A 27785-nucleotide genomic window follows, 5' to 3' on the forward strand; every position below is an offset into this window, starting at 1 on the left:
GTGACGGACGTACGGACGGACAGCGAAGTTTTAGTAATAGCCTTGTATATGAATTTTTAAAGTAGCTCAACCTAAGACGTTTATGGATGTAAAGTACCAGATGGCGGGGCGTATTTCACAGTCTTTTACTAGAGAAAAATATTTTTTGTTACTCTGAATTTTGAAGCGGCCAATAAAAACAGAGAAAATAAAAATCGATAATTTTCGGACTGTGCCAATTAGTTACTAATCGACCAGATACTTTTTGTCTATTAGATATGCTATAAAAGCTGGTAATTATACAATTCGACCATTGTAAATACCCGACAAATTCCCAAGGCCGACGAGGTCGATGTTTTTCACTGATAAGAAAAAAAAATGTTTGTTTAGATAATTTTCGAGATATTTTTTCTTTCTGAATGCACATTTTAAAGTATTTTATATTCTTTGTCCGCTTGATCTATTATACTGGTCGCACGTATCGAAGTTTTATTTCTTGTAGTTTTAAAATATTTTCTTGTTTCTTTGTAGTTGTAATGTAAAATTAGATTAATTTATTAAGTTTGATTATAATGTTTAGTGTAGACTACCAGAAGAAATTTAGTAGTGTTTTTATATTTTATTTTGAAGTTAAGTAGTAGGTGAAGGGGTAATTTGGTTAATTTTTCTTTATGTTTGATTAATTAATAAGTTTGATAATTTGTTTAGTGTAGAATACAAGAAGTAGTTTGTGTAGTGTTCTTGTAAGAGATTATATTCATTTATTTTGTAGTTGAGTAGAAGGTGAAGGTATTTGGGTATTTTTTTCTTTTTGTTTTTCTTCTAATAATTATTGTAGTAGTTCTTTTAAATATTGTGATAGATACATTATAATCTTCCTTCTACTTTTCTGGTAGTTGAATATACGAAAAAAATCTGATCAAATTTATTTTAAATGAAATTAATCTAGTCTTATTAATTAATCAAATTAAACTAGTCAAATAATATTAATTGCAATCAATTATTAAAAAATATTAATTATTTTGGAAAATAACTTTTGAAATGGAGTATTATTGATAAAATTTAGCCAATTTTTTTTACCCAGTAGCGTATTTCAATATGATCTTATCATTTATCACTGTATAATAACTTTGTTGTGGCAGAAAAATATACCAGTTAGTTTCAAAATATTATTTTTTTTTCAAACGTCACAAAAGTATTAATTTTTGCGACGTGATTGACAATATAAAAAAGTCATTTTAACGCCTAGGCATAAAAGTAAAGCACTTTACGCCTAAGCATAAAAGTATGAAAATATATTATTAAAATGACATAAGTCTCAAATTCAACGAGCCGTAACCATAGTTTCTCGATATATAATTACTCATGGTACAAAGAAAACTTGAAAACAAGGTATGGTCGATAGCGTCTCCAATTTCGTTCAGTTTGCGCATATCGCCTGTGACGTCATATGCCATACAACAAAATATCCGTATTGTTCAATTGCCACTAATAAAAAAAGACCTAAAATAGGGAAGAATTAAATAACCCCTAAAGTTATGTAAAATCATCGAGCTGGACATTTGAAAAGTTATGACACATTATACACATTTATTATGTGTCATCTGTTTGAAAATTTGAAATTGGCGCGTGGAGCTTGCCGACCAATATTGCCGTTTATCACCTGTGACGTGGTGACCAACCTGCGCAAATCATACCTTGTTTTTTTTGTATCATGATAATTACTTACAAGGTATGAGTTTTAAATATTTTATATTATTTGGAACGTTTGAAATTGTTTAAAACATTATTTGTGGCGTTTGAAAAATAGCATATTTTCTATTCGAGTAAAATGACTTTTGTGCTTCGGCTGTATGTCAAACATACAGTATCGCCACGAAAAGTGTCATTTTTACTCCTAATAAAACAATATACTAGAAAGTTTTATGGTTTAACGGGCTTTGTGAGTTAAAACATAATGATATTTTCAGTTTTTATAATTCTTGATCGAAAATAAACGGCGTCAGCGATGGCTATGAAATGAAGATCGCTGTCATTTTATATGTAAATTTATGTGGGAAATGTCGTCGATCGTCATTTCCCTGCCAACTGGACGCCGTTTTTTTTTTCATATGGTACAAAGTTAAAGCAAACTTGACTCTGACCATGTTTTACGCTAACAAAGATTTATTTCGTGTAATAAAGATTTAAATGGTGTATTAAGTACACAATATTTATTTAAATGTCAAATAATATTATTGAAACAAGTGCCAAGTTTTATTTTTAATTAAGAAAAAAATTGTATAAACGTTTTGTTTTCAAAAAAAATTATCTTAAATTCGTAAAACCTCAATTTAGAATAAAATGATCGAAGAATGAAATAAAATTTTATAGCCCTGGGTCAAATTGAAATAAAGTAAGTGTATGTAACTTTTTTTAAATATTAATAATTACCAGTAATTAGCATTAATGTACCAACATATTGAAAATTGTTATTTCTTTGTTAAATACGGCTTAGAATCCTTAAAATAACAGCAAAAATAATCGAAAATCAACAATGAAATAATAGTTTTGTTTAAATTTCTTAATCAGCTGAGCCCTATTATAGTTCCCAAAAATCCGAGCTATATTATTACATTACTCTGAGGGAAATACCGCAAATAATCGATATTTTTGACTCCGCCCCTAATCACATGCTTCATTCTTTTAAAGCTTTACGATTTGTTCACCAGAGGCAGCACATTTTGTCGAGAGGTTGACCAACTTTAAGAATATATAAACAAGGGTAATAGGGTCCCCGTTTTTACCCTTTGGGTACGGAACCCTAAAAAGACATGTAAGTTTCGTAAAAAATAAAAAATAATATAATTATAAATTAGTGATAAATTTTGTTTTTTCTTTTAGCTGTTGAATTTAGTTTCGTTTTTCTCATAACTTGAAATGTAGAAGATAAACTTGATATTTAAAGTGTACATATCAGTTTTTCAGATATTCTAGATCGGGAACTACTACAATAATGTGTACATATTTTTAACCTTCTTGATATTGAGCCTAATACACAGTTTAGTTAAATTTTAAAAACATTTAGTAAAATCTCATTTAAGTAAATTAAAGAATGGTGAATCATACCATATAGAGTTGCGTCATTCAAAAAGCAGATATAAATATATATCTCGTAATAGTTCTAAATCATGTCACTAAAATATCATTTACAAAAATATGAAGAATGGGTTTCATGAAAACATAAAAATAAAAAATAAGAAAGAAAATCTTCGATTGGTAATTTCTGTCCATTAGTTACAAGTCTTGATATATTTCGTCTTCCATCTTGGATTCTGTTTAGTTCTTCTACTCCATGGTGAGAGTATTTTTCTTTTGGGCTTGGGAAGTGCGAGTTAAAACAGTTTCTTTTAAAAGTATCAAATTTAGGTATATTTGTTAATCAAATCGTTAACAGAAATATACTTCTGAACAGTACGAAAATTTTTAGTTTGTTTTTAGTTATACATTAAATATTTATTGTAAAATATCCATCACTCTGTAATAGTAGCCAAAACTTTGAAAACGTAGATATCTCTGATGAAGAAAGGAAATCTCTATATGCCGTGAATACAACAATCAAAAGAAAAATAATTTTCGCTTTCAATTTTTTTTTAAATATCAAACTTATCTATATTTACATTTATTCTACTGATTATTTTAGATTATTTATTTATTTATTATTACAATAGTCATTATATCATTTTGCGGACGACAATAGCTTCACTTGGAGCAACAATGACGTCACGGCACTTCACAAGATTATATCAACTATACATGACTTAATCACCATTAAATCTTGGTACGATTCAAACCTCCTGAGTCTCAAGATTTCTAAAACTAAAGCTTTGTCGTATAAAAACTCGCTGCAGCCTTTTGTACTTAACAACACCACCATTGACGTCGTAAATTCTGTAAAATTCTTAGGGCTTGTTGTAGACAATTCTCTGAAATGGAACATGCATATCGTCGCTTTGTCGAAAAAAATTAAGCTCTGCCTGTTTTGCATTACGATCTGTTTCTAAGGAGCTTAACTTGTCAGTGGCTAGAACTGCTTATTATCCACTTTTTGAGTCGCACCTCATATATGCCCTTCCATTCTGGGGTACGTGTTGTGCAACTCAATTTGATCGCATTTTCAAGCTCCAGAAGAGAGCTGTTCGATATTCACTGGGACTAAACAGCAGAACTCATTGCCAGGCCTTTTTTAAAAAATTAAAAATATTAACTCTTCCTTCCTTATTTATGTTTGAATCCGTTTGCCTAATACGTAAGCATGTATCAGCTTCTCAAGAAAGGCCATCTCACACTTATCCACTCAGGAACGCGGATCAAGATCTTTAACTACCTACCCCACGCTCAGAGTTAGTGTAAAGTTCAATATTATACAACTCAAAAAAAATGCACAATCACCTGCCATTTGAAATCAAATCCATAACATCATTTTCTTCATTTCGCAAAGCATTGAAATCTTATTTACTAGACAAGGCTTTCTACGCTGTAAATGACTTATATTTTGATAATCGAATTTGATCTTGTAAACACTGGTCTAATATTTGCTATTACTATATTTACCAATTACATCGAAATAAATTTATCTAGAGGTCATTTACTATAAACTTACTAAATATTTTTGAATCTTATTTTTATTTTTTTATTGTTTGACACTGTAAACATTTATAAATGTTTATTTTAAACAATAAGACAATGTTATTTGTATAATATTTTGTATTCTCTTTTGTTTGTTTGTTTACTTTACCTTTATCTACAAATTGTAAAATTTTTTGACAATAAAGGCATTTATTTATAAAAAAATTGAAGAGGTTAATTTATAATTAATTCTTATACTATGATACTTGATACTGTTATTAAAAAACTGTTTTAACTGGCAATAATAACAATGAGATGCAAATAAATCTCGCCCATACACATACAGTCGCTCCTCAATCTCGTCTGCAGCGGCCCGTGCGCCTTGCGCGACAACGCCACGCACACCACCACAATTCCCACCACCACAACAACCACCGTGGCCGCCACCGGAACCGCTATGTTCCACTCCACCCAGTCGGGGATCCACGGGAACAGCATCCTCACCCCGGGCAAATCCCTAGCCGGCGCCACCGTACCTGCGGACAGAAAGAACAGAGGGCGCTGCAGTGCGGCGCGTTACCTTTGTTATAGGTTCCCTTGCCGCGCAACACGCAAATCACGACTACGGCCACGACAATGATGAGGGCCGCGGCCACTACGGGTACTACTAGGTTTAGGTTGGCGAGGATTATTTGGATGGTGTCCTCTTTAGGTATTTCGCGGGCCGGGGCAATAGTACCTGAAACCGAAAAAACAAAGGGGCTGTTCTCAGGGAGGTCTGTGTGCTCTATCTCGGTTTTTATTAGGAAGTGAAGAGGTCTGGGAGGGCTCACAAATTATTACAAAAAAAGGAAAAGGTAGGGAGGTATCTTAGATCGTATAAACGTGGATATACACCTGAACCACGGCATATAAATCAATCGGCAGGCTAACTCGCTTTGGTGGGAACGCTACGCGCATATCCTCGCGCACGCCGCCATTTTCGTTTCCATCAAGAGAAAGTAACCAGTGTCGTAGTTTTTTTCAGCGACAACACACATCAGTTACGGCAAATTCGAGTCAGTAGCGTGCGGTTTAATTTATTTTGATTTTTTCTTGAGTGATATATTTTGATTTTGTTGTTTTATTTTTGTTTATTATGTGATATATTTGGTTTTTCTAGTTTTATTTTCGTTTCTTATGTAATATAATTTGTTTTAGTAGTTTTATTTTTGTTGTTCAATAAAAGTTTCTTTCTGTTTCCTAGAGATCCTATTAGGTATGTATATATATGTGATTAATTATTTTAACATATTTTAGTTGTGAAAAAAACAGTAGTATACATATTAGGACATTCAGCTAAATAGGAAGATCTAATTAAAAATCTTAACAAACTTTAACATTAGTAACATTTAATGTTAAAGATTTAGTAAAATTTAATGTTGTATCTAGACATTAAAAATTAAATTTAAAAATCATTATATTATTAATTTAAATATAATTATAAAAGTAAATAAAATGAGTATATCGAAAATAAGTTAACAAATACATTTTTAGGGCAAGAACATGGGCAATTGCAGCTAATAGAGAAGACTTGATTGAAGATATAAATAAGGCCCACAAAAGGTACAGGTTGTGTTCTGTTCATTTTGAATTTAAAATGTTTACCAATTCACTTTGTAACCGTATAAAATACAATGCGGTACCTACTTTGTTTTGTCTTTGTGCCATGAAAAAATAGAAGTTTCTCAAAAAAAATTGTGGATTTGTTAATTTGTGAAATTTGAATATTAATAAAATTTGCTACGCCTATTGATGGGCATAATTAGTAGACAGTAGTTAGTATTTGACATAAATTAGGATTGATTGACGCATTCAATTGTTTTTGGTCACTTCCTGTTTCACCGGAAATGACTATAACTATTGATTTTTAAATAGCACCCTCGGTATATTTCTACTTTATTCGATAGAAAATGACACTGTGAATAGAATGACATATCATATATGTCAACTTTTGACATTTTCGCATATGGTTTAATTGAAATTATAACACGCGGTTCATAACGACAATTTGACTCGAAATACCAAGTGTGTGGTATCAATATATTCATAAAAAAATGCTTTTTCCAAATATGTTAATCGGTAACTCTTGTTTCATTTGAAAAATTTGACATATTATGATTAAAAATACGATTTGTGTATCTTTTAACCGGCCTAGACAAGACACAAAAAACATTAGACGATCAAAACTATTTTTCCTAGACTGCTTGATTAAAACTTAGTGTTTTTAACACCGCCATGACACCCTGGATTGAAATTTAAAATACGAAAATCTGTTTCTCATTTATTATATCTCTATATAAAAAAAAACATCACATTAGGTCTGTAGTTTCATATTTGATGATATATGCACCGAAATACTGTGCAGTAATGATATTTTAGCTATATTTAAATCTTGTCCGTAGAACATGGGGAGACCTAATATACGAGAGAGACAATAATAATACAAGTTTTTTACGTAAAAATTAACAAATATAATTATAGACATATATCCACGTTGCATCATACGATCTAGGAAAGGGAATATTGGTAAATATTCGTTTGTATGATTTTGTTCTGTTGGTGTAAATCAATATTTGTAATAATTAATTTTTCTCTTGAAGTTTAATAAATCTTACTCAAGTATCAATATTGGAGATTAATAATACCTTATAATTAATAATATCAGCATCATAGCTGATGTATAATCATTCTGAATTTAGATTTTTTAGTTTTTTTTTCATATCTCCCATAGTTAATTGTATAAATTTTAGTACTTAGTGCTCACTGCAAAATATATTAAATTCACACATATTTATTATACAGATTCTTAAATTTACATAAATTAATAAGAAAACAATTATATTTTATTGCTTTATGGACTATTAAACGTATATTTTGGTTTATAAAAAATATATTTGACATCTCAAGCTGACAGAAAATACAATTACAAAAGACACTGTTGTGCTTTACATCAATGAATGTGACAAAGCAATTGACGAAAACAAATTAAAGACAATGACAAATGATTTAATGCCACAATGAACCAAGGTTTTAAGTAACGGCTTAGATTAGTAAAGTTAGTAGAAATTTAATGAAGGATAAGTATCAATATGATCTGCAGCAACTGATATTGATAAAGGATGTGATATTTGGGACACATTCCTAGGACATATGTTGGTTCTGAAATACTGGTACTGGTTGAGGATACTAAGTTATGATAACAATGCTAACTACACTTCTAATAACAAAATATTTTATGCACAAAACACTGGTTTATCAAATATTACGATGATTTTCGTTTCTTTATCAATATCTATTAAAAACAACTCCATTTACTCTTAACTCAACTAATGTTCCATCTACAGCTAAATATAACATAACATGACTAGATAATCTCTATGAGCAAAAGAAAGAGTAAAAACCAAAGTTTTTATCAGTACTACTAAAATGAGAAGAAAAAAGAACTCCTAACTTGAACTTTGTTATTAAATAATTAACTTTGTTATATGATATGAAAGGTAAGACTTAAAGAATAATTCTAAAGTACCTTTCTTTGTTGTCAAAATTGTATTGAAAAAAATATAATTTAACACTAAAAAGTCATTAAAAATATGTTTAAATTGTGAGATAAATGTATTGTTAAAAAAATAAATAAATAAAAAACGCATTATAGGTACATAATTAAAGATTGTATGATACTTATTTTACTTATATACATACATTTTATATAATTACTACAAAATACAACTTATTCCATGCAAACAATGGCAAACTTTAAAACCATACACCAAAATACAGGGTGGTCCGAACTGTACTCCGTAAACTTCGGCAGCATATTCTGCAGATAAAAATAAGTAAAAAAGTTCGTATAAATGTATGTCCTAAAGTGCTTAGTTTCAGAGATACAGGGTGTAGAAGTTTCATTTTTATTTCGATTTTTTCAAAATAATTTCTGAAGTAACGTCAATATTTGGAATTCCAAGAGTTTTTTGATATGAGAAATTTGGTTTTGATGTCAATATGACTCCTACTGGTAGAGGGCGCCACCTACATATGTTTTAACTGTTTTGAAGAGTAATAACGAAAAGTTGTCCGTACCTGTATAAAACTACAGAGGGAAAAAATCTTTAAAAAAAATCTAAAAAACATCTTTGCGACTTTTTACGCAAAAAATATCTCTTTTAATCTCTCTTCTCTCTCTAATTTAAATCATAAATTTTTCTGCAAAAAAATGATGATAAAACAGTTTCTGTTGAACTTTTGCCACAAAAACTCTCAAATTTATGATCTCTCTAATAACTATTTAGTCAACAGGTTTAATTTATGTCAATGATGACAGGTATTGTTGTAATATATGTTTTATTTGTAATTTTATGACGTAATTTTTTTTTTGAATTGATTTGTAATGTATGACATTCTTTTTTATTATTTGTATATTTGTTTTTGTGCTTTTTTTGTTTTGCTTTGTCGATGAAGCTGTTTTGGCTTTTTGTACAATAAAGCGTTGTTTTTTTTTTATTGATAATTTCGATTCCAAATATCTCGAAAACCAATACTCGTTGCGATTTTTACCAAGAGACATTTTTTACGTAGAAGACGTCACAAATGTATATTTTTTTACTCAGTAGTTTTATACAGGTGCGGACGAAAAGTTATTACACTTCAACCAGTTAAAAACTATGTAGGTGGCGCCCTCTACTAGTAGGAGTCATATTGACATCAAAATCAAATTTCTCATGTCAAAAAACTCCCAGACACCAATTTTCATCCAAATATTGACGTTACTGCGGAAATTATTTGGAAAAAATCGAAATAAAAATGAAACTTCTACACCCTGTATATCCGAAACTAAGCATTTTAGGACATACATTTATACGAACTTTTTTACTTATTTTGATCTGCAGAATATGCTGCCGAAGTTTCCGGAATACAATTCGGACCACCCTGTATATTAAACACAGATATTTCAGTGTGGCACAGAAATAAAATTTAAAAAAAAATCACAAAAATTGGACAACAAAAAACGGCATGTTTTCATTTGAAAATAATATTTTGTACAGAAAACAACCAGTACAATGAGACAGAACACATATAGGAAGAAGGTTTTGTTAATTTAGGAGATAGTGACATAAATGATATGTGTGTTTTGGCTGTGTTAGTTTTTCTTTGCGCAAAAATTGAACAGAACCAAACGTTATGATTTTTTGTATTTTCAGGTACTATTGCTTGGTGACAAGATGTTGAACGAGGCAAAGAAATATTACAATTAGTTATAAAAACGCATAAAAAGCAGTTTTACTCAAACAAAATCTATGTACATGACGGTGAATAATGACTTTAAAAACAAGTGAGATGCAAATAGAACAAAAAAAAATAATATAAAAAGAAAAAAATTAAAAAACTAACAAAACTAATAAAATACAAACACTAAACAAAAAAATTAAAGGAACAAGAACATAAGCGTGTGTTTTCTGTACAAAGCGTGATGGGAGTATGTGTGTATATGTTTCTGTGGGCCTAATTCTCTATAATATTGAGCACTAAGTATTGTTTCTAATATTGAAGCGGTATATACGTATTAGGTTTTCTTTGTATTGTTGTGGTTTCAGGATAGATTGTTAGCATTCAAGGAGCTGTGGTTTTTCTAAGATATTATTAAAAAATATTCACCTAAGAAATAAACAAACTTCAGGCTAAAAATAATTATTAATATATCTTTTATAAAAAAAACTAGCTGACACAGCTAATTTTGAACGAAGTGAGAATTGTTGTCAATATCGTGGTACGATTAACCGAATGATTGAGACCAATCAATTTGACAGTTGTTGTCATTTTTCTGTATATTTTTGTTTGCATTTCGATCAAGTATTTTCTATATATTTTATATCTTTCTAAATTTAAATGTGCTATTAACTTATTTCTATGTTCGGACACAAAAAAAATAAAAATTGGTTTTTATAAAATACAAAAAAATATATTTTTTAACCTAACGTTTGTTTATTAAAATAAGTTAAAAATTGATTATTTTTGCATTCTAAAGTAATTTAGAAAAACCAAATCTTGTTGGGAATTCTATCGACAGTTCTTTTTCCTATGGGAAACAAAATAATCAACGGAACAAAATCATACAAACGCAAAATGAGCAAGCGAATAACGGCATGACAAAAATAAAAACTTAAAATAAATGTAGGATGTAGTATGTATGTACACAATCTTACCGCCAGTGACTGTAAGGGTGGCAAACTCGTACTCGGCAACGTTAAAACCGGCATTGTTGTGGGCCGTTACTCTTAAGTGGTACCAAACGGCAGGATCCAAGTCTAAAAGTACGAAGTTCAAACCTGGTTTGACGTTGTTGGATACCTGAATCCATTCAGTGTTCACTCTGAAACATTATGGTCATATAATTAAACTTTTTTAATTGATATTTGCGTTATAAGTTCGTTAAAATCTCCCCAAAACTAAAATTTCAGGTATTTTGGCGCACAGGCTTTGAAGAATTTTTGAAGAAAATCGAAAAGTAGAATACCTAACTCTCGTTTTTAATAGATTTAGAAACAATCTACTAATATTTTATGATGAAAATGGTTAAGCAGTTTAAAATGTTATATCTAAATAACATAATCTAGCTTTATATGATACACATTTGTTTATTTTTAAAAAAAGTCTTACTTCTTTTTGTGCTCGATAACGAAGTACAGCATAGGACATCCCCCATCAGACCAAGCATTGAGATGCAAAGTTATGCTGTTAGAAGACACTTCAATAAACTTATCAGCACTAGGTATCACTGGCTTTTCACCCCTAGTTTTAGGATTCAAATTGTCCGATTGATCCCCAGTTCCAATGCTAAAAGAAACAAATTTATATTTAAAATATTTTTTATTCATTATGCATTCGTTATAGAGAACTTAACTCACCTATTGTAAGCAGTGACGTATAATTGATATCTGGTACCACAGAGTAGTTTTTCCAGAGTATATTTGTCGGTGGCTGGGCCAACTTGTACTGTTTCCCATTCACCAAATTCGGGCTTGTAATGGATGGTGTATCCGTGAACTTGTTCACCATCAGATTCGTGAGGCTTGATTTTTATGGTTAAGGAATTTGTGGTCGTTGATGTAAGAGTAACCTAAAATACAATTGTTTTGGTTAGGTATTTTTCCCTATTATAATAATTATGCCACCTTATATTTGATGTATTATCAGTATAATAATTGAGCTCAACAAAGAAAAATGTCCATATAAACGTTAAAAACAAATTAAATGTATATCAATGTAGTTCAATAATCTGGCATAGGTACATATATTGATACAACCATAAATAAGATAGGATCTTTGAATAAGAAGACTAAAGAAGGAGCATAATGCTATCCATGTATTCATGCATAGTGGGCGGAAAAAGCACTCTAGGGTGGGGATCCTTGACAGTTCTGTTTGACGATTCATTTGACACATTTGAATTTGATTTGAAATTTTGTGGATTTGTCAGTCTTTACGGAGCTTATTTTATGTTATTTATTAATTATTCTACTACTGATAGTTGTATAAAGGTAGTAAATCTAGATGGAAATTGTGGTAGAACTTAAATTAACAGTGACACTATCGCGATTTATCGAAAAAGACTCTAAAATAGTTGGTTGTGTAGCGTGCGGTAGATCTCGGCAAAAATTGAGTGAAATAATGGAACAACTTTTCGCTAGTAAGTGACTATGTAATATACATACGTGCAGTAAACCGATCATTTATGAAATTCACTTAAATTAACTAAATTATATATTTTTCTTGCATTTTAGCTTTTATTTATTACTTGTCAAAGATTAGATGTCAAAGAATTTAGATACGTTAATTTGACTTACCTGCTTCAGTAGCGTATCGGATGTTTGTGTTAATAAATACTTATTATAACTTATCTATTTTTATTAGAATTATATATTTTTATAACAATTTTAATAACTACCAACATTTATTCACAACGTAAAATAAAACAACAAATTATTGAGTCTACCCCACGTCTACTCTACATCATAGTTTTACATTTTTTAAATAAAATTAGAACGACACTGATAAACCGGAATTTAAGTCGGCCATATTTGAGGCCTATCGCGGTATACCTAAGATTTTTGATATGCTCCTTCCTTAGTCTTCTTATTCAAAGGATACGATAGAAAGTTAAATGTAAACAATAATAAATATATTTCATCACTTGTGTTAAAGTAAATATAAAAATATACACTTTTAATATTTGCGTTACCTGTGGTGCTCTTGGTGGTGCATTAACAATAAGCTGATGCGTTACAGAATCCTGACCAAAATCGTTCTCCACTTTGCAAGAGTACTCTCCAGCATCCGTTCTAGTCACATCTCGTATAAATAATGAACCATCTGGTTGCTGGCGTACTCTGTCGTTGGTATTAGGATTAAATTTCACACCTTTGATACTCCAAGTGATAACTGGAGGAGGAACACCTACAGCTAGGCATGGTAAAGTGACGTCTTCTTTGTAAGTTGTCGTAAAAGTGTCATCAAAGGAAGCGGTCTTGGCAGGAACTAAAAAAGATATTAATATAAAGCACCCAATACTTTACTAAATCATAATATCGACTTACCACTTGTGCTAGGCGATACAGTAACTTTCTTAGAGGGTTGTCCTTCTCCAATAGTTGTAGCAGCCGTCACCCAGAACTCGTACTTCAAATTACTGTCTAAATTCTTGGCCTGGAAGCTCAAATTCTGGTTCCTAAGGTTAGGCACAATCTTCTGCGACTTGATCAGCTTCTCGTCCGAATCTGTAGCAACTTTGTAGTACACCATGTAGTATTCGATGATACCGTTAGGCTCAGTTGGAGGCTTCCAGCTAACCAAAATAGCGTCGGCAGACATTACCAGAGCTTTCACAGCTGTAGGAGATTCAGGAACTACAAAAAGTTCATGTTAGTTCTAATATGTTTAAAAAAAATGTAATATAAAATACCATCTTGTTCAGTTTGACAGGCAATTGGGGTAGTTCTGACGCCATCTCCTCCAGACGTGTATGATAGTACTTCCATACTGTAGTTAGTATATTTCTTTAAACCATGTAAAATAGTTTCACTTGATGCAGTAATTTTGGTATCTTTAGTATTCTCGTCTAAAACAAACAATCATCAGCAAAGATAGACAAAAATAATCAAAACTCTGAGAATCCTAATTTACCAAACCAAGTATCAGAAGGTCCATAAATAACTTTGTATCCTTTAATAACACCATTAGCAGAGGTGAGAGGAGGTGACACCCATGAAACTCTGATAGTCTGAGCAGTAAGAGTGGTGCACGTAGCCTTGTCTGGAGGTTGCTCAGGTACACCTTCGGCAGTATTAGCCTTGAATTCTTCTGATGTTGGTCCAGCACCAACCTTGTTGAAAGCCTGAACTACTACTGAATACTGAGTGTACGTTTTCAGGTTAGAAATCTAAAAGAACATAATGTTAAGAGTTATTTAGGGGTTTACTAAAGTTTAACTGGTACTTTTAGGAGATGTTCTTTTCCTTCTTCCTCTCTGGGAAACTCGACAGTCTCAAACAAGTAAGGCTTGTCAGTATTGGCTAGCTTATATCCTACGTAATACCCCTGGATATCACCGTTCCAATGATCCCTGATTGGAGGTTTCCAGTAAACGATCAAAGTATGTTGGTCTTCAGCTTCAACCCTGATATCAGTTGGTGGACCTCCTGGGACTTCTTCAGCTGTGATAATAGTTACAGTATCTGATGGATCAGATGATCCAATCTCGTTTTCAGCTATAATACGGATATGATATGTCGTCGCAGGTCTCAAAGTAAAGATTCCAGCTTCAGTCTGTTCCCCGGGAATCAAAACTCGCTCAGAATTCTTCTCCCAACTGCCTTTGCTTGGTTTGTACTCGATTAAGTACCTAAAAAGTATCGTATTTTACAATCTAACTTGTTAAATGAATACAGGATGTTTAAATTTACTTCTTGATTGGTGAATTGCCGTCATAAGGAGCTACCCAAGAAAGTTGAACGGTTTTTCCAGACTTGTCCAGGACTTTCAAGCCGTAAGGTACTTCGGGTACTTCTTGCACGATCATGTTGATGTTTGTTTCGTCGTTTCCAAAAGCGTTGGTGGCTTCGCAGGTGAATATCGCTGAGTCGGATCTTTCTGTTCGTTTAATACTTAAATCGGATAGAACACCTAAGAAAGTAGAAAATAATATTTGAGTAAAAAATTATATGATATGTAGAAATATGAATAAATATAATTAGACAAGCTTTGAAAATGGCATAAATGAACAACTGGGCTATCTGTAATTTTGGAAATTTAAAAAACGACTATAAAAGAGAGGAATTTAATTTTTTGGGGGGAAATTTATAATAATAAGTAGATTCTTTTAAAAAAAATTGTATGATGGCTACTACTATCTTTTAAATATGTAAAAATATTTTTTTTTCAAACGCATAAACACAAAAGTATTAATTTTTGCGATGTGTTGACAATGGTTGACAATATTAAAAAGTAATTTTAATGCCTAGGCATAAAAGTAAAACACTTTTACGCCTAAGCACAAAAATACGAAAATATAAAAACTGACATAGAGTGTCAAATTCAACGAAGGTAACCATAGTTTCTCGATATAATTACTTTACAAGGTACATATATTATATTACAAGGTATCATCTTATATTTAAATCTTTTTATATTATTTGGAATTTTGAAATGGTTTAAAAAATTATATGTGACTCGCCACAAATAAGTTTTACCCCTAATATAGTCTATAAAATGAATAACTTTGAATTTTGACCGTTATTTTTTACCAACATGGCAAATATAAAATCCATCTATCAAAAAAGTTACTGATTATCTTTAAATTGAGTGCTTGAACGTATCAGATAGGTAACTCTTTTTACTTTCGTGAAATAGAAAAGGAAAATAATAAAACAAGTGATAGTTCTTCCTTTTCTTGCTAAAATCAACACGAAATGTCATAATTGTCAAAAGTAAAATGTCATCGGCTTTTGACATTTCTAAATATCAGACCATTGCCGTCTCTAAGAGAACAGCCTCGGAGCGAGATTTATGACGTCACCCTAGTTAGATACTACGGATTAATAAATATGTTGTAGAATACATGGAAAACATAATTATTTCTCGTATTTTTGGTTTGTATTTTAAAAATGATATAGTTTACATGAAATATACATAATATACAGTTAATAAATACAATATATATATACCTATTTATAGTAATAAATACTTTGGCAAATAAACTATGAACCATACAAATGCAGCAAATGTTTTTCAATATACAAATAATGAATAGGTACAGCTGGTTCCAAAAAAAATTAATACGACTCTTTGCACATTTTTTTCGAATATTTGAGCAGTGTATACTTATGTGTCAAGTATTTTGACATGTTAAGTTTATTGTGACATTGAATAAAAGAACTTTGCTTTTGACAAAATGGCAAATAAATTTTTCAGAATGTCAGTATGACATGAGTAGAGAAATGGGGGACTGGTATCGTAGAATATACTGCCCGAAATAATAAAAATATGTTTTAAATCGTATTCAATTTTATTGGAACCAGCTGTACATAAGATAATGAGTAAAATGTAAAATATATTTTAAATTTTGGGGTTTGAAAATCGATCTAATTTAACAAAAAACATTCAATATCTACTAATAGTGATGTAATATTATTTGCATTCACAAAATTTATATATATATTTTGTTCGAAAAATTATATTTGAAAATAATACAATATAGAAAACAAGGCGTCAGCGATGGCTACGAAATAAAGATCGCTGTCATTTTATATGTAAAATTATTCTAAAATTACTGATTTTCTTGGGATTTAGGTTCGGGAAAAACGCTGATTAAGTTTTCATTTGGTTTTTAATTTTTTTTTTGTTAAAAAAAACGTTTCGGTTAATATTATAGCCTTCATTAGTGTGTCATATAAAAAAATAGTGTCGAATATAATCCAAAAAATTACCTATAAAATATTCACACCACACACCACATAATGTTTTCTGCAATTAATTAACTAATATAAACTTGTCAAAAGATGACCACATATTTTTTTAAATTATTATTCTTAACACTTAAACTATCTACATTGAATATGGAGTACGATTTCAGCCATAGTCAATGTACTAACTGTATATTATGTATATGTCATGTAAACTATATGATTTTTAAAATACAAACCAAAAATACGAGGAATAATTATGATTTCCATGTATTCTACAACATAGTTATTAATCCGTAGTATCTAACTAGCGTTACGTCAGAAATCTCGCTCCGAGGCTGTTCTATTAGAGACGGCATTGCGTCAGCATGGCCGCAAGTTGCTAACCTAATAAAATTAGCACCAAGCACTAGAAAAACCATATACGTATTACTTTTTACAAATATACTCAGGGTTCCCTATTTAACCCCGTGTGCAATTTCTGTGCCGTAAGAAAAAGACAACATAACCCAGCTCCATATTAAAACTGCATAAGTCTATTTCACCCGGATATGGATTGAACTGCGATTGCGCCAAACTCCGATTGATTGTTGTTTTAGTTCTGTTTGGATTACTTTTTATTTGTGCGCGTAAAAGAGTGATTTTGTTTAGTTTATTGTTTCCAACTATTTTTTGATATTTTTCCAACTCCATGATAATGTGTTATAAATAATAAAAATATAAATAAAATTGAAGGTTAGGGGAAATGTCAGTAACCACTTCCCTTTAAAAACATCGACCAATGAAAACTTCTTCAGGTGAGGCATGCTCAGTTAAATGAATATCCGGGTGAAATAGACTTATCCAGAATTCCATATTGTTCTTTCACTGTTTGGACTTCACTTTTTGGAGATTAGGCTGAGTATATTTGTAAAAAGTAATACGTATATGAGAAAAACCCGCGGGAACTGTCAAATTCAAAGTTATTCGTTTCACAGACTATAAAACAATTTACAATTTTTTAGTCGTCATATCCAAAATCCTATATTCTTAATTATGTTTATTTAAGGTCATTTAGTTAGCATTCAAACATTATTAAACAAACAAATACTGACCAGTTGGTAAAATCTCCTCACGAATTGTGTAACGATTATCTCCTTTGGGTTCAAGTCGTTTGTTATTAATCTTCCACAAAATACCAATAGGTTTTTCACCCTTGGCTTCGCATTGGAGTACGGCAGGATCACCACGTCTTGAGGTCTGATTACGGAACTTTACCTCAAAATGTGGAGGAGCTAGAACAATAAGAAACTGTTAGTAATATATTTTATTCGATTATTTCAAAGTGTCTTTACAGCAAAATTATTATACTAATATCTATTAACTGTCAAATTTAATAATTAGAATATCATAAGATCTATTAGTACGAGAGCTAGCAACGTCGGAAAAACAAGTATTTTAAGACGTCTGGCTCTTTGATACATCTTTTACTATGCTCTCTAGAACAGCATGCGGCCCGTCTGGCTGCTGGTAAACGTTGCGTTCCCTACTGCGCATTGAAAGAAGATCCTATATTTTTATTAGTCCTTTAAATTCTAGTATTGAATATAAATCGAACATGTCTCCATAGCGCAGTGCGTAGAGTTTCCGAACACGAACCGAAGATTCAGAGTTCATATCCGGGTCAGGTCAAAGACTTTTTTATTTTTATTTTCGTTTATATTATGATAATAAAGTATTAAATATTTGTTTTTTTTTATTACCAGAATTATTTAATACTTTACTATCAGAATATAAACAAAAATAAAATAAAAAAGTCTTTGACCTGACCCGGATTTGAACTCTGAATCTTCGGTTCGTGGTCGGAAACTCTACGCACTGCGCTATGGAGACATGTTCGATTTATATTCAATACTAGAATTTATAGGACTAAATTAATAAAAAATATAGGATCTTCTTCAATGCGCAGTAGTAAACGCAACGGGTATCGGCAGCCAGACGGGCCGCATGCTGTTCCAGAGAGCATAGTAAAAGATATATCAAAGAGCCAGACGTCTTAAAATACTTTCTCGAAAACGTTGCTAGCTTTTAGACTATATTAAGTACAATGAAAGTATAAAGTATTAAGGCAGAATTAAATTATTGTATTGGTGTTTTTATAACTTACCTTGAACACTGATGAACACTACTGCACTTAATCCAGAGCCAATACCATTGACTGCTTCGCATAGATAGTACCCTTCATTTGTCTTTTGTATATTATTAATGGTCAAAGTTCCTTCGTCAACTCTTACGTCAGGATTATTTGGTTTAAAATCTTTGTAATCGCCAGGTGATACCCCTAGAATTGTAAAGAAAATGTTAGAAACTGTTTTATCATCACTAAAAGTAAACTAACAAAAAGAAGAGTAAGTATTATTCTGTGCATAAACAAAAAAAACGTACCTGTGGCCCTTTTCCAAGTTACAACAGGCTTGGGGAAACCATCGGCTTTACATTCAACTGCGGCGTCTGAACCTTGGGCAAAAGCCTTATCGGTAGGTTCCAAGATCCACCTTGGTGGCACTAAAAGTGAAGTCGTTTTTATAGATTAAATCGGTCTTTTTGTCCAGATTTGGAATACATCAAGCATGCAGCTATGAAATTTTGAAAAGAGAAACGTGGACAAACTATACTGAAAATTTAAAAGATGTAATAAAAATGTGATTTAATAAAAACTACGTCACAGTAAGCATAGAAATATATATTTTAATTCAATCTTTACTATGTCTATTGCTGAAGTTCTTGACAGTGACAGTGACATCTGTCGTGTAAGATACTTGTTTTTTGATTTTTTAGATACTGTTAAAGCTTAAACTTAAATGTAATTTCTATGCCTTCTATGATGCCGATTTTGTTCCAGTATTTTGAAAAATTATTTTTAAAAATATTTTTTAAAGATTAACTATTTTGTAATAAATTTTATAAATTGTTTGAGAGAACAAAAGTCCACGTTCTACATGCATTTTTTTGCCAAATATTGTTAGTAATGATATTAGTACTGAGATATTAATAAAAATATATTTGCTATACAGGGTGGTCCGAACTGTATTCCGAAAACTTCGGAAGCATATTCTGCAGATAAAATTAAGTAAAAAAGTTCGTATTATGTCCTAAAATCCTTAGTTTCGGAGATACAGGGTGTAGAAGTGTCATTTTCATTTCGATTTTTTCCAAATAATTTCTGAAGTAACGTCAATATTTTGATGAAAATTGGTGTCTCGGAGTTTTTTGACATGAGAAATTTTATTTTGATGTCGATATGACTCCTACTTGTAGAGGTAACTTTTTTACTTATTTTTCTCTGCAGAATATGCTGTTCGGACCACCCTGTATAATTAATTTTATCACAAAATGTGGATATAGACTCGTACAAAATAATTTGTATACCATGCCATATTTACTTTTTGGTAATGTATTTTCAATGTACAGAAGGTGTAAGTAAATAAAGTAAATATAAAAAAAATCTCGGTAGTATTATTTTTTAAAAATAAGTTGTACTTATAAGTATGTACTATTAAAATATTTAAGTTTAGTAAACTGTATAAAGAGATGTTTAGTAGTCTTTTGTAGGTATAAATATATCTACTAATCATTATAAGCATTAAAAATAGAAGTATACTTTAGCTAAATATGTTAAACACAAGCCTATAATATTTAATAATAACAAATATATTATATTAAGATCTCAGACGAGTGATAAAACTACATAAAATTAAAACAAAACAGGTGAGAACAAAAAATAAAGCATGCATTGTGAACTGAAAAAACTAAACACAAAAAATGAGTGCTAGGAAGGTGGAAAAAAGGAAACCCTATCTATATCTCAGCCAATAGGAAAGAAGGAACAAAAGGATTTTAAGGATAAGACTGAGAGTGACTGAGATAATTTAATGAATATCGATATCTGATTCTGTTAACACTCAGTGCAAAAGTGGAAACTTGTGCTGTTTTCAGACCGAAGGAAGATTCAGAATTTCTTGATTATTCTAGACAATAAATCTGCGAAGAATTTGACCAGAAGAGAGGACAAAAACTCGATGTTAGCCACACAAGGGATCAAGATGCAAGGTTGCTTAGTAAAGTCCCCCATAGACGTCGTTCTTATTTGTCAGTTTTGCCTGCTCGGGTAAAACTGTCTGGGAATGCACGATTAGCGACCACATTTACAAACTTAACGTTTATTTTTCGGTTTATCTAAAATAATTTCTTGTTTCTTTTAGCATCATTATTGTCAACAGATACAAGATGGATCTTGTAATAATGTTGACAAACGCAGTAGCTTCAAGTCAAGATGATAATGATAATAATAATTTCCATGTTTTAAAAGAATTTGGACAAAAAACAGGAGGTTTTTTGATCGAAATCAAATAAAAAAACGCAGAAAATCAATTTCCTGTTGGTTAGTTGTCTAATCTTTGTAATTTTACAATCATTTCTTGGATGGTATTAATTTTCTTAAATACATCAGAATATAATACTCAATAAATATAATTTTCCAAAAGCATGGATGGATTCCGTAAAGCTCTATAAATTTTGTATGTCACGTTTTATACGTTCAGTTATTTTAAAAACAACAATATATTTTTACTATGTCAGAAAACATTAAATTCGTCAAATTAAAATAACTAATTAGACAGACATAGAGAGGACATCTCAGAGATTATTCAAGTAAATATACAGGTAACTTAACATACAGGGTGTTTCAAAACAAGTGCGAAAAACTTTAAGAGATGATTTCTTGGTGGAAATTTAGATTAGTTTGTTACATAAACTTTTTACTTAACTATTTTGCATTTGTTTTGAAACACCTTGTATAATAACTGAAAAAAATATCAATAACACAGATGTTATCATTATTAATAATACTGAAATAGACAATAAAATTGAATTTATATTCCTGTGTTGTTTTTAACACTCTTAAAAAAGACGGTTTTTAGCCAAACACATTCTACGCGGGTGTTTTAAAACTGTCAAAAAAGAATGACGTCATGGAAGGCCTCAACAATCACCGTAAACATCCAAAGACGCCGTATACCGGGCGATCCCAGCCGAATTGTTAGCGCTACAAGTATAGTTTCCAGCGTTCTCCTCGCTGACAGCGTCAATAAGAAGCAAGCTGGCTTTATGGCCGACCTTCATCGTGCTGAAACCACTGTCGGGTTTGACCGATTTCCCGTTAAACGCCCACTGGATTTCTAAGGGTGAATCTCCTTCCGAGACCAGACATGTCACTTGCGTGGTGTGGCCGGTGTGAATGGGTGATTCGCCAAAGCTGAATGGTACTATGTGGGGTACGACTAGAAAAGGAAATGGGTGGTAGAAGAAATGAAATACGCCGAGACAGAATCTTTGTGTGAGATCTGCATCTATGTATATGTAGGTAGAGTATCTATGTCTAGGTAAGACAGTATCTATTAGGGTTTAAATTTGATTGGCTTTCATCTGTGAGGAAATGTTCTGGCCTGTTTTTATTTTAGGTAAGTAGGTTTTCATAATCTTTATCGAGTAGTTTTCGAAATATTACTATACAGTATGTCCCCGGATTGTCTTTACAAGAGGAACATTTTTTTAATATTATATAACATATCAGTGTAAAAATATTAATAAAAGAACTTTTAAAATATGCTCTACTATTGCTCGCACATTTTATAAAAAAAGATTGTCGCGAAAATCTCAATTTAATATTTGAAATAAAGCTTTTTCAAAAAACTAGGTCACCCTGTATTATTTTCCAGGTCTTTAAAATCATAAATAAAGAAGCTGTTACTAGAAGCACCATGATATTATTGCAATTATTCACAGTAGAGGTTTATCCGGTTTTTTTTTCATTCATAGCACTAAAATTTGTTTGGCTTTCGAGTGTTTTTTAAGAATTTTTAAAGGGATGGAAAATAGGAATATTTAAATATGAAATAAGAATGCTAACTGGCAATTGCCTTCCTAGTAGAACCAGAAACAAGAAGAAGAAGAAGAAGAACCACTAATAAATATAGAAAACATTAACTTGTAACGTTGTGACGAAGGAGGTATTTCATAGAGCCTTCAATTCAATATTAAAAATAATTTCCAGTTGTTTTAAAAAAGACTAATTCGTTTTAAAATGTACTCCTCTTCCTAAATTTAACCTCCATGTGAGATTTCAACACTTATCTACCTAATTTTTTTTTAAAATTACATTATAGTCTAAGTTTAAGTCCAAAAAAGTTAATCTGAACATAAACAACTTCGTGTGGAGTGCGATACAAGATGATACTGTGCAAGAGATAACAAAGACATGATTAGAAGAAACATGTAAACAAAATAAAACAGTGATGATGAACATTAACTATATATAACACGCAACATTCTATCTACCATTAACCCGAAGATACGCAGAATACTTGGACACGCCTGCAGCATTTTTTGCTGCGCAGACATACTCTCCGCTATGACTATAATTGACGTCATCAATACTAAGCTGGGTTATACGCTTGCTTGTTCGCATTATGTTTACGTTTTGCCTAAAGTCAATCGATTTGCCATTAAAAGTCCATTTAATCCCAATGGGTAAGTCACCTTTGTTCACAACGCAGGAAATAAGGATAGTATCGCCGGAATTCACTGGTTCATCACCAAAATCAAAAGGAGTGATCTGGGGAGGAACTAAAAGAAGGAAAAAGGTTGAATTTTCACATAAAAGCGTGAACAAACTACTAAAATAATCAATGAAGATGTTTAAGAACCGTTAACTTGTAGTTCTGTAGTGTGAGATGATTTTCCAGCTGCGTTCATAGCTTCACAAGTATAATTTCCTGCAATGGTGTACGATACTGACTCTATGGTTAGAAAGGAACTCCTTTTGCCTCCCTTATTCACTGATATTTCTGGATAAGTATCAATAGACTTTCCATTCAGCTTCCAAGAAATATTTAGGGGAACGTCTCCTTCAGTAACTAAACAATTCACTTGAGCATAAGCTCCTTCGTGTAGAGGGTTGCCTTCAAAATAAAATGGGGCCATTCTTGGAAAAACTGTGAAGGAAAAGCTATATCAGTTGATGGTAAGGATGATGGAAAGGCTTTAATTAAATTTAAAAAAAATACAAATCGAAATACATTGTATTTCTTTAGTATAATTTTCTGCAATGCTGTAAGACGCTGACTCTGTGATGATAACAAAGAACTCCTTTTGCCTCCTTTATTGACAGATATTTCTGAATACTTGTCTATAGGCTTTCCATTGAATTTCCAACTACTATTTAAAGGAACGTCTACTTCAGTAACTAAACAATTTACTTGGGCATAAGAACCTTCATGAAGAGAATTGTCTTCAAAGTAAAATGGGGTGATTCTGGGAGAAACTATGAAGAAAATTTCGTGTAAAGATGATAATAAAGAAATAGGATTAAAACTGTTCACTTGCATTGATAATTTGGGTTTTAAGTACTACTAAAATAATAAAAAAATACTGTTTAATAACCGTTGACTTGGAGTTCTGTAGTGTGAGATGATTTTCCAGCTGCATTAATGGCTTCACAAGTATAATTTCCTGCAATGGTGTAAGACACTGACTCTATGGTTAACAAAGAACTCCTTTTGCCTCCTTTATTGGCAGATATTTCTGAGTACTTATCAATAGGCTTTCCATTAAGTTTCCAACTAATATTTAGAGGAACATCACCTTCAGTAACTAAGCAATTTACTTGGGCATAAGCTTCTTCATGGAGAGGGTTGCCTTCAAAATAGAATGGAGCGATTCTTGGAGAAACTATGGAAAAAAGGAGTGTATGTTAAGGATTGATAGGAGTTTTAAAAGTAAATAAAAATTAATTTTAATAAAGTTATAAGATTTTAACCGTTAACTTGAAGTTCCGTAGTGTATTCTGCTTGTCCAGCAATATTCGTCGCTGTACAACTGTAATTTCCAGCTATAGAGTGCGTTACTGAGTCTATAGCTAGAACTGAGCTACGTTTTCCAACCATGGATACGGCGATTTCTGATAAATTATCTACAGGTTTGCCATTTAGTTTTCAAGTTACTGTCAGTGGTATGTCACCTTCTCCAACTGAACAAGCGACTTGAGCATACTGCCCTTCATGTAAAGGGTTCTCTTCGAACGAGAATGGTGTTATTCTGGGAGGTACTATGAAAATAAAATGTAGTACTAAGAAAATAATGTATAGTAATTGGAAAAATAAAAGAATTTGGGTGTTAGATGTCGCGAAAGGTATGACAATTTTTGTAAAATTATTTATATGTTTTATTTGCTTGTAGAAAAACCTCCTTCATAAAGAAGTTAAATATCTACTTCAATTGAAACACAAAGATTCTCAAACAAGGTTTATAGGAAAAATGTATGAAGGAATAATAAGGAGAGAAATATATCTGCAACTTCTGAAAATATTGCCAGTAAAACAAAAATATAATCGATAATATGAAATTTGTGTACTAGTAAATGGCCATAGAGAAAATGGTCTTCATAGATTCTTCAAAGGCAATGTTAACAGAAGTGTTATTGTTAAAATAAAATATAAATAGTTTTTAATAACCGTTCACTTGGAGTTCTGTGATATACTCAGCCTTTCCCGCGGCATTTTTAGCTTCACAACTATAATTCCCCGCTACTTGGTAGATCACTGATTCTATTGCCAAAATAGAACTACGTTTCCCCATCATCGACACAGTGATTTCCGCAAAATTATCTATATACTTTCCGTTAAGTTTCCAACTAATCTTAACAGGAATATCACCCTCTCCGATCAAACATGTGACCTGTGTGTACTGACCTTCATGCAGAGGGTTGTCTTCGAAGGAGAATGGTGTGATTCTTGGTGGAACTATGAAAAAGATGTATAGTACCAAGAAAATAACAACGTGCAATGAAGAAAACAAAAATAAACACGATGAATAATTGAAAAAAGATGAATATATAAGACATTTAATCTAAAACTAAGTTTTTCTAGTATTCTACCATTAACTCATAAGTATGCCGAATGTCTAGCCAGTCCCGCAGAGTTTTTAGCAGCACAGGTGTACTCGCCACTATGAAAATCTCTTACGTTATCAATGTTTAACTGGGTAATACGTTTGGTAGTGCGCAGTATGCTAATTCCTTCAATGGAATCGATGGTTTTGCCTTGGAAGGTCCATTTTAACCCGATGGGTAAGTCGCCTTTGCTGACTACGCAAGATACGGAGACTACCTCGCCGCTATTTACTGGCTGATCGCCAAAATCGAAAGGGTTGATTTGGGGAGGTACTAAAAAAGGGAGACTTAATATTAAATGAACAAGATATGGATGTTATGTTGTTAAATGTAAAATAATTAGGGTTATGATCAATATAATGGCCAATACCTCCTAAAATAATACATAAAAGTAATATGCAAATATGTTTTAACTAAAATTTTATTTAAAATATTATTATTAATACCCCTAAAGCTATTAAAGGTCTGGTATAGTCTGTGAAACGAATAACTTTGAATTTGACAGTTCCCGCGGGCTTTTCTAGTGTAAATTTTATTAGGTTAGCAACTTGCCGCCATGCTGATGCCGTCTCTAATAGAACAGCCTCAGAGCGAAATTTGTGACGTCACGCTAGTTAGATACTACGGATTAATTATGTTGTAGAATACACGGAAAACATAATTATACCTCGTATATGTAATTTTTTGAATTATATTCGACACTATTTTTTTCATATGACACAACACTGATGAAGGCTATAAACGTTAGCTATATAATATAGTAAAAAACCAAATTAAAACTTAATCAGCGTTTTTCCCGAACCTAAATCCCAAGAAAATCAAAAATTTTAAAATACTTTTACATATAAAATGACAGCGATCTTTATTTAATAGCCATCGCTGACGCCTTTTTTTCTATGATATTGTATTATTTGCAAATATAATTTTTCGAACATTGATGCTTTCAAAATATACATATAAATTTTGTGAATGCAAATAATAATATATTACTATTAGTAGATATTGAATGTTTTTGTTAAATTAGATCGATTTTCAAACCCCAAAATTTAAAATATATTTTACATTTTACCCATTATCTTATGTACCTATTCATTATTTGTATATTGTAAAACATTTGCTGCATTTGTATGGTTCATAGTTTATTTGCCAAAGTATTTATTACTATAAATAGGTATATATATATATATATATATATATATATATATATATATATATATATATATATATATATATATATATATATATATATATATATATTGTATTTATTAACTGTATATTATGTATATTTCATGTAAACTATATCATTTTTAAAATACAAACCAAAAATACGAGGAATATTTATGTTTTCCATGTATTCTACAACATATTTATTAATCCGTGGTATCTAACTAGCGTGACGTCATAAATCTCGCTCCGAGGCTGTTCTATTAGAGACGGCATTGGTCTGATATTTAGAAATGTCAAAGGCTGATGACATTTTACTTTTTGTCAATTATGACATTTTTATGTTGATTTTTGCAAGAAGGGAAGAACTGTCACTTGTTTTATTATTTTCCTTTTCTATTTCACGAAAGTAAAAAGAGTCACCTATTTGATTCGTTCAGGCACTCATTTTAAAGAATATCAGTAACTTTTTGGACAGAGGGATTTTATATTTGCCATGTTGGTAAAAAATAACGGTCAAAATTCAAAGTTATTCATTTATATTCATATTCAGGTAGACTATATACAGGTTTATTCACTGTACGCGTCCTAACTAGACATTTCTAGAAAAGTGCGTGTAGCATCTTTAGTTTTATAAAAAAGTAGCATAGTGATTTGAAAACCGCACCTTTGTATCTCTACTCATAAACGATAAACCCCATAAAACATGACACCCTGTACATATAGTTTAGATTTGGTAGCCATGTCAACATTTCTAAAACGGAATTATAGATAGACATGCGTTGTGTCACTGCAAATATTTTAGAATCCCAAGTAGAATCTTAAGATGGAATAATAAATATGGAGTATTCTATTAAAAAAAAAAGTTTATATAGCTACAGGTAGATCTGGGAACACCATATAGCCCAATAGCTCATATTCTTTTACATAGGCAACCAAAATTTCAGATTTTTACCAAAAATAATGCTCCATAAATAAGACACTTACAGTGAATAATACCATATTTATACCTACTAGTGATGACGTCACTAACGACACAAAAGGCCTTAGTATTT

At 31.2% G+C, this 27785-nt stretch overlaps 1 protein-coding gene across 1 annotated transcript in view; it reads right to left on the reverse strand.

Moving 5' to 3' along the window:
* LOC115890772 (Down syndrome cell adhesion molecule-like protein Dscam2) overlaps window positions 1-27785 on the reverse strand; it is a 196229-nt gene that overhangs the window by 15376 nt on the left and 153068 nt on the right. Inside the window, exons 12-24 of the mRNA XM_030911106.1 lie at window positions 19005-19124; window positions 18727-18900; window positions 17675-17854; window positions 14583-14802; window positions 14116-14521; window positions 13804-14059; window positions 13583-13738; window positions 13218-13526; window positions 12863-13158; window positions 11529-11740; window positions 11281-11457; window positions 10827-10993; window positions 5168-5326 (exon numbers count right to left, since the gene is read on the reverse strand). Of these exons, the coding sequence (XP_030766966.1) occupies window positions 5168-5326; window positions 10827-10993; window positions 11281-11457; window positions 11529-11740; window positions 12863-13158; window positions 13218-13526; window positions 13583-13738; window positions 13804-14059; window positions 14116-14521; window positions 14583-14802; window positions 17675-17854; window positions 18727-18900; window positions 19005-19124 (2832 nt within the window). The remainder of the gene's footprint in view (window positions 1-5167; window positions 5327-10826; window positions 10994-11280; window positions 11458-11528; window positions 11741-12862; window positions 13159-13217; window positions 13527-13582; window positions 13739-13803; window positions 14060-14115; window positions 14522-14582; window positions 14803-17674; window positions 17855-18726; window positions 18901-19004; window positions 19125-27785) is intronic.

The sequence above is a fragment of the Sitophilus oryzae genome, unplaced genomic scaffold, assembly GCF_002938485.1.
Source record: "Sitophilus oryzae breed Bouriz unplaced genomic scaffold, Soryzae_2.0 scaffold_910_pilon_pilon, whole genome shotgun sequence".
Taxonomy (NCBI): domain Eukaryota; kingdom Metazoa; phylum Arthropoda; class Insecta; order Coleoptera; family Curculionidae; genus Sitophilus; species Sitophilus oryzae.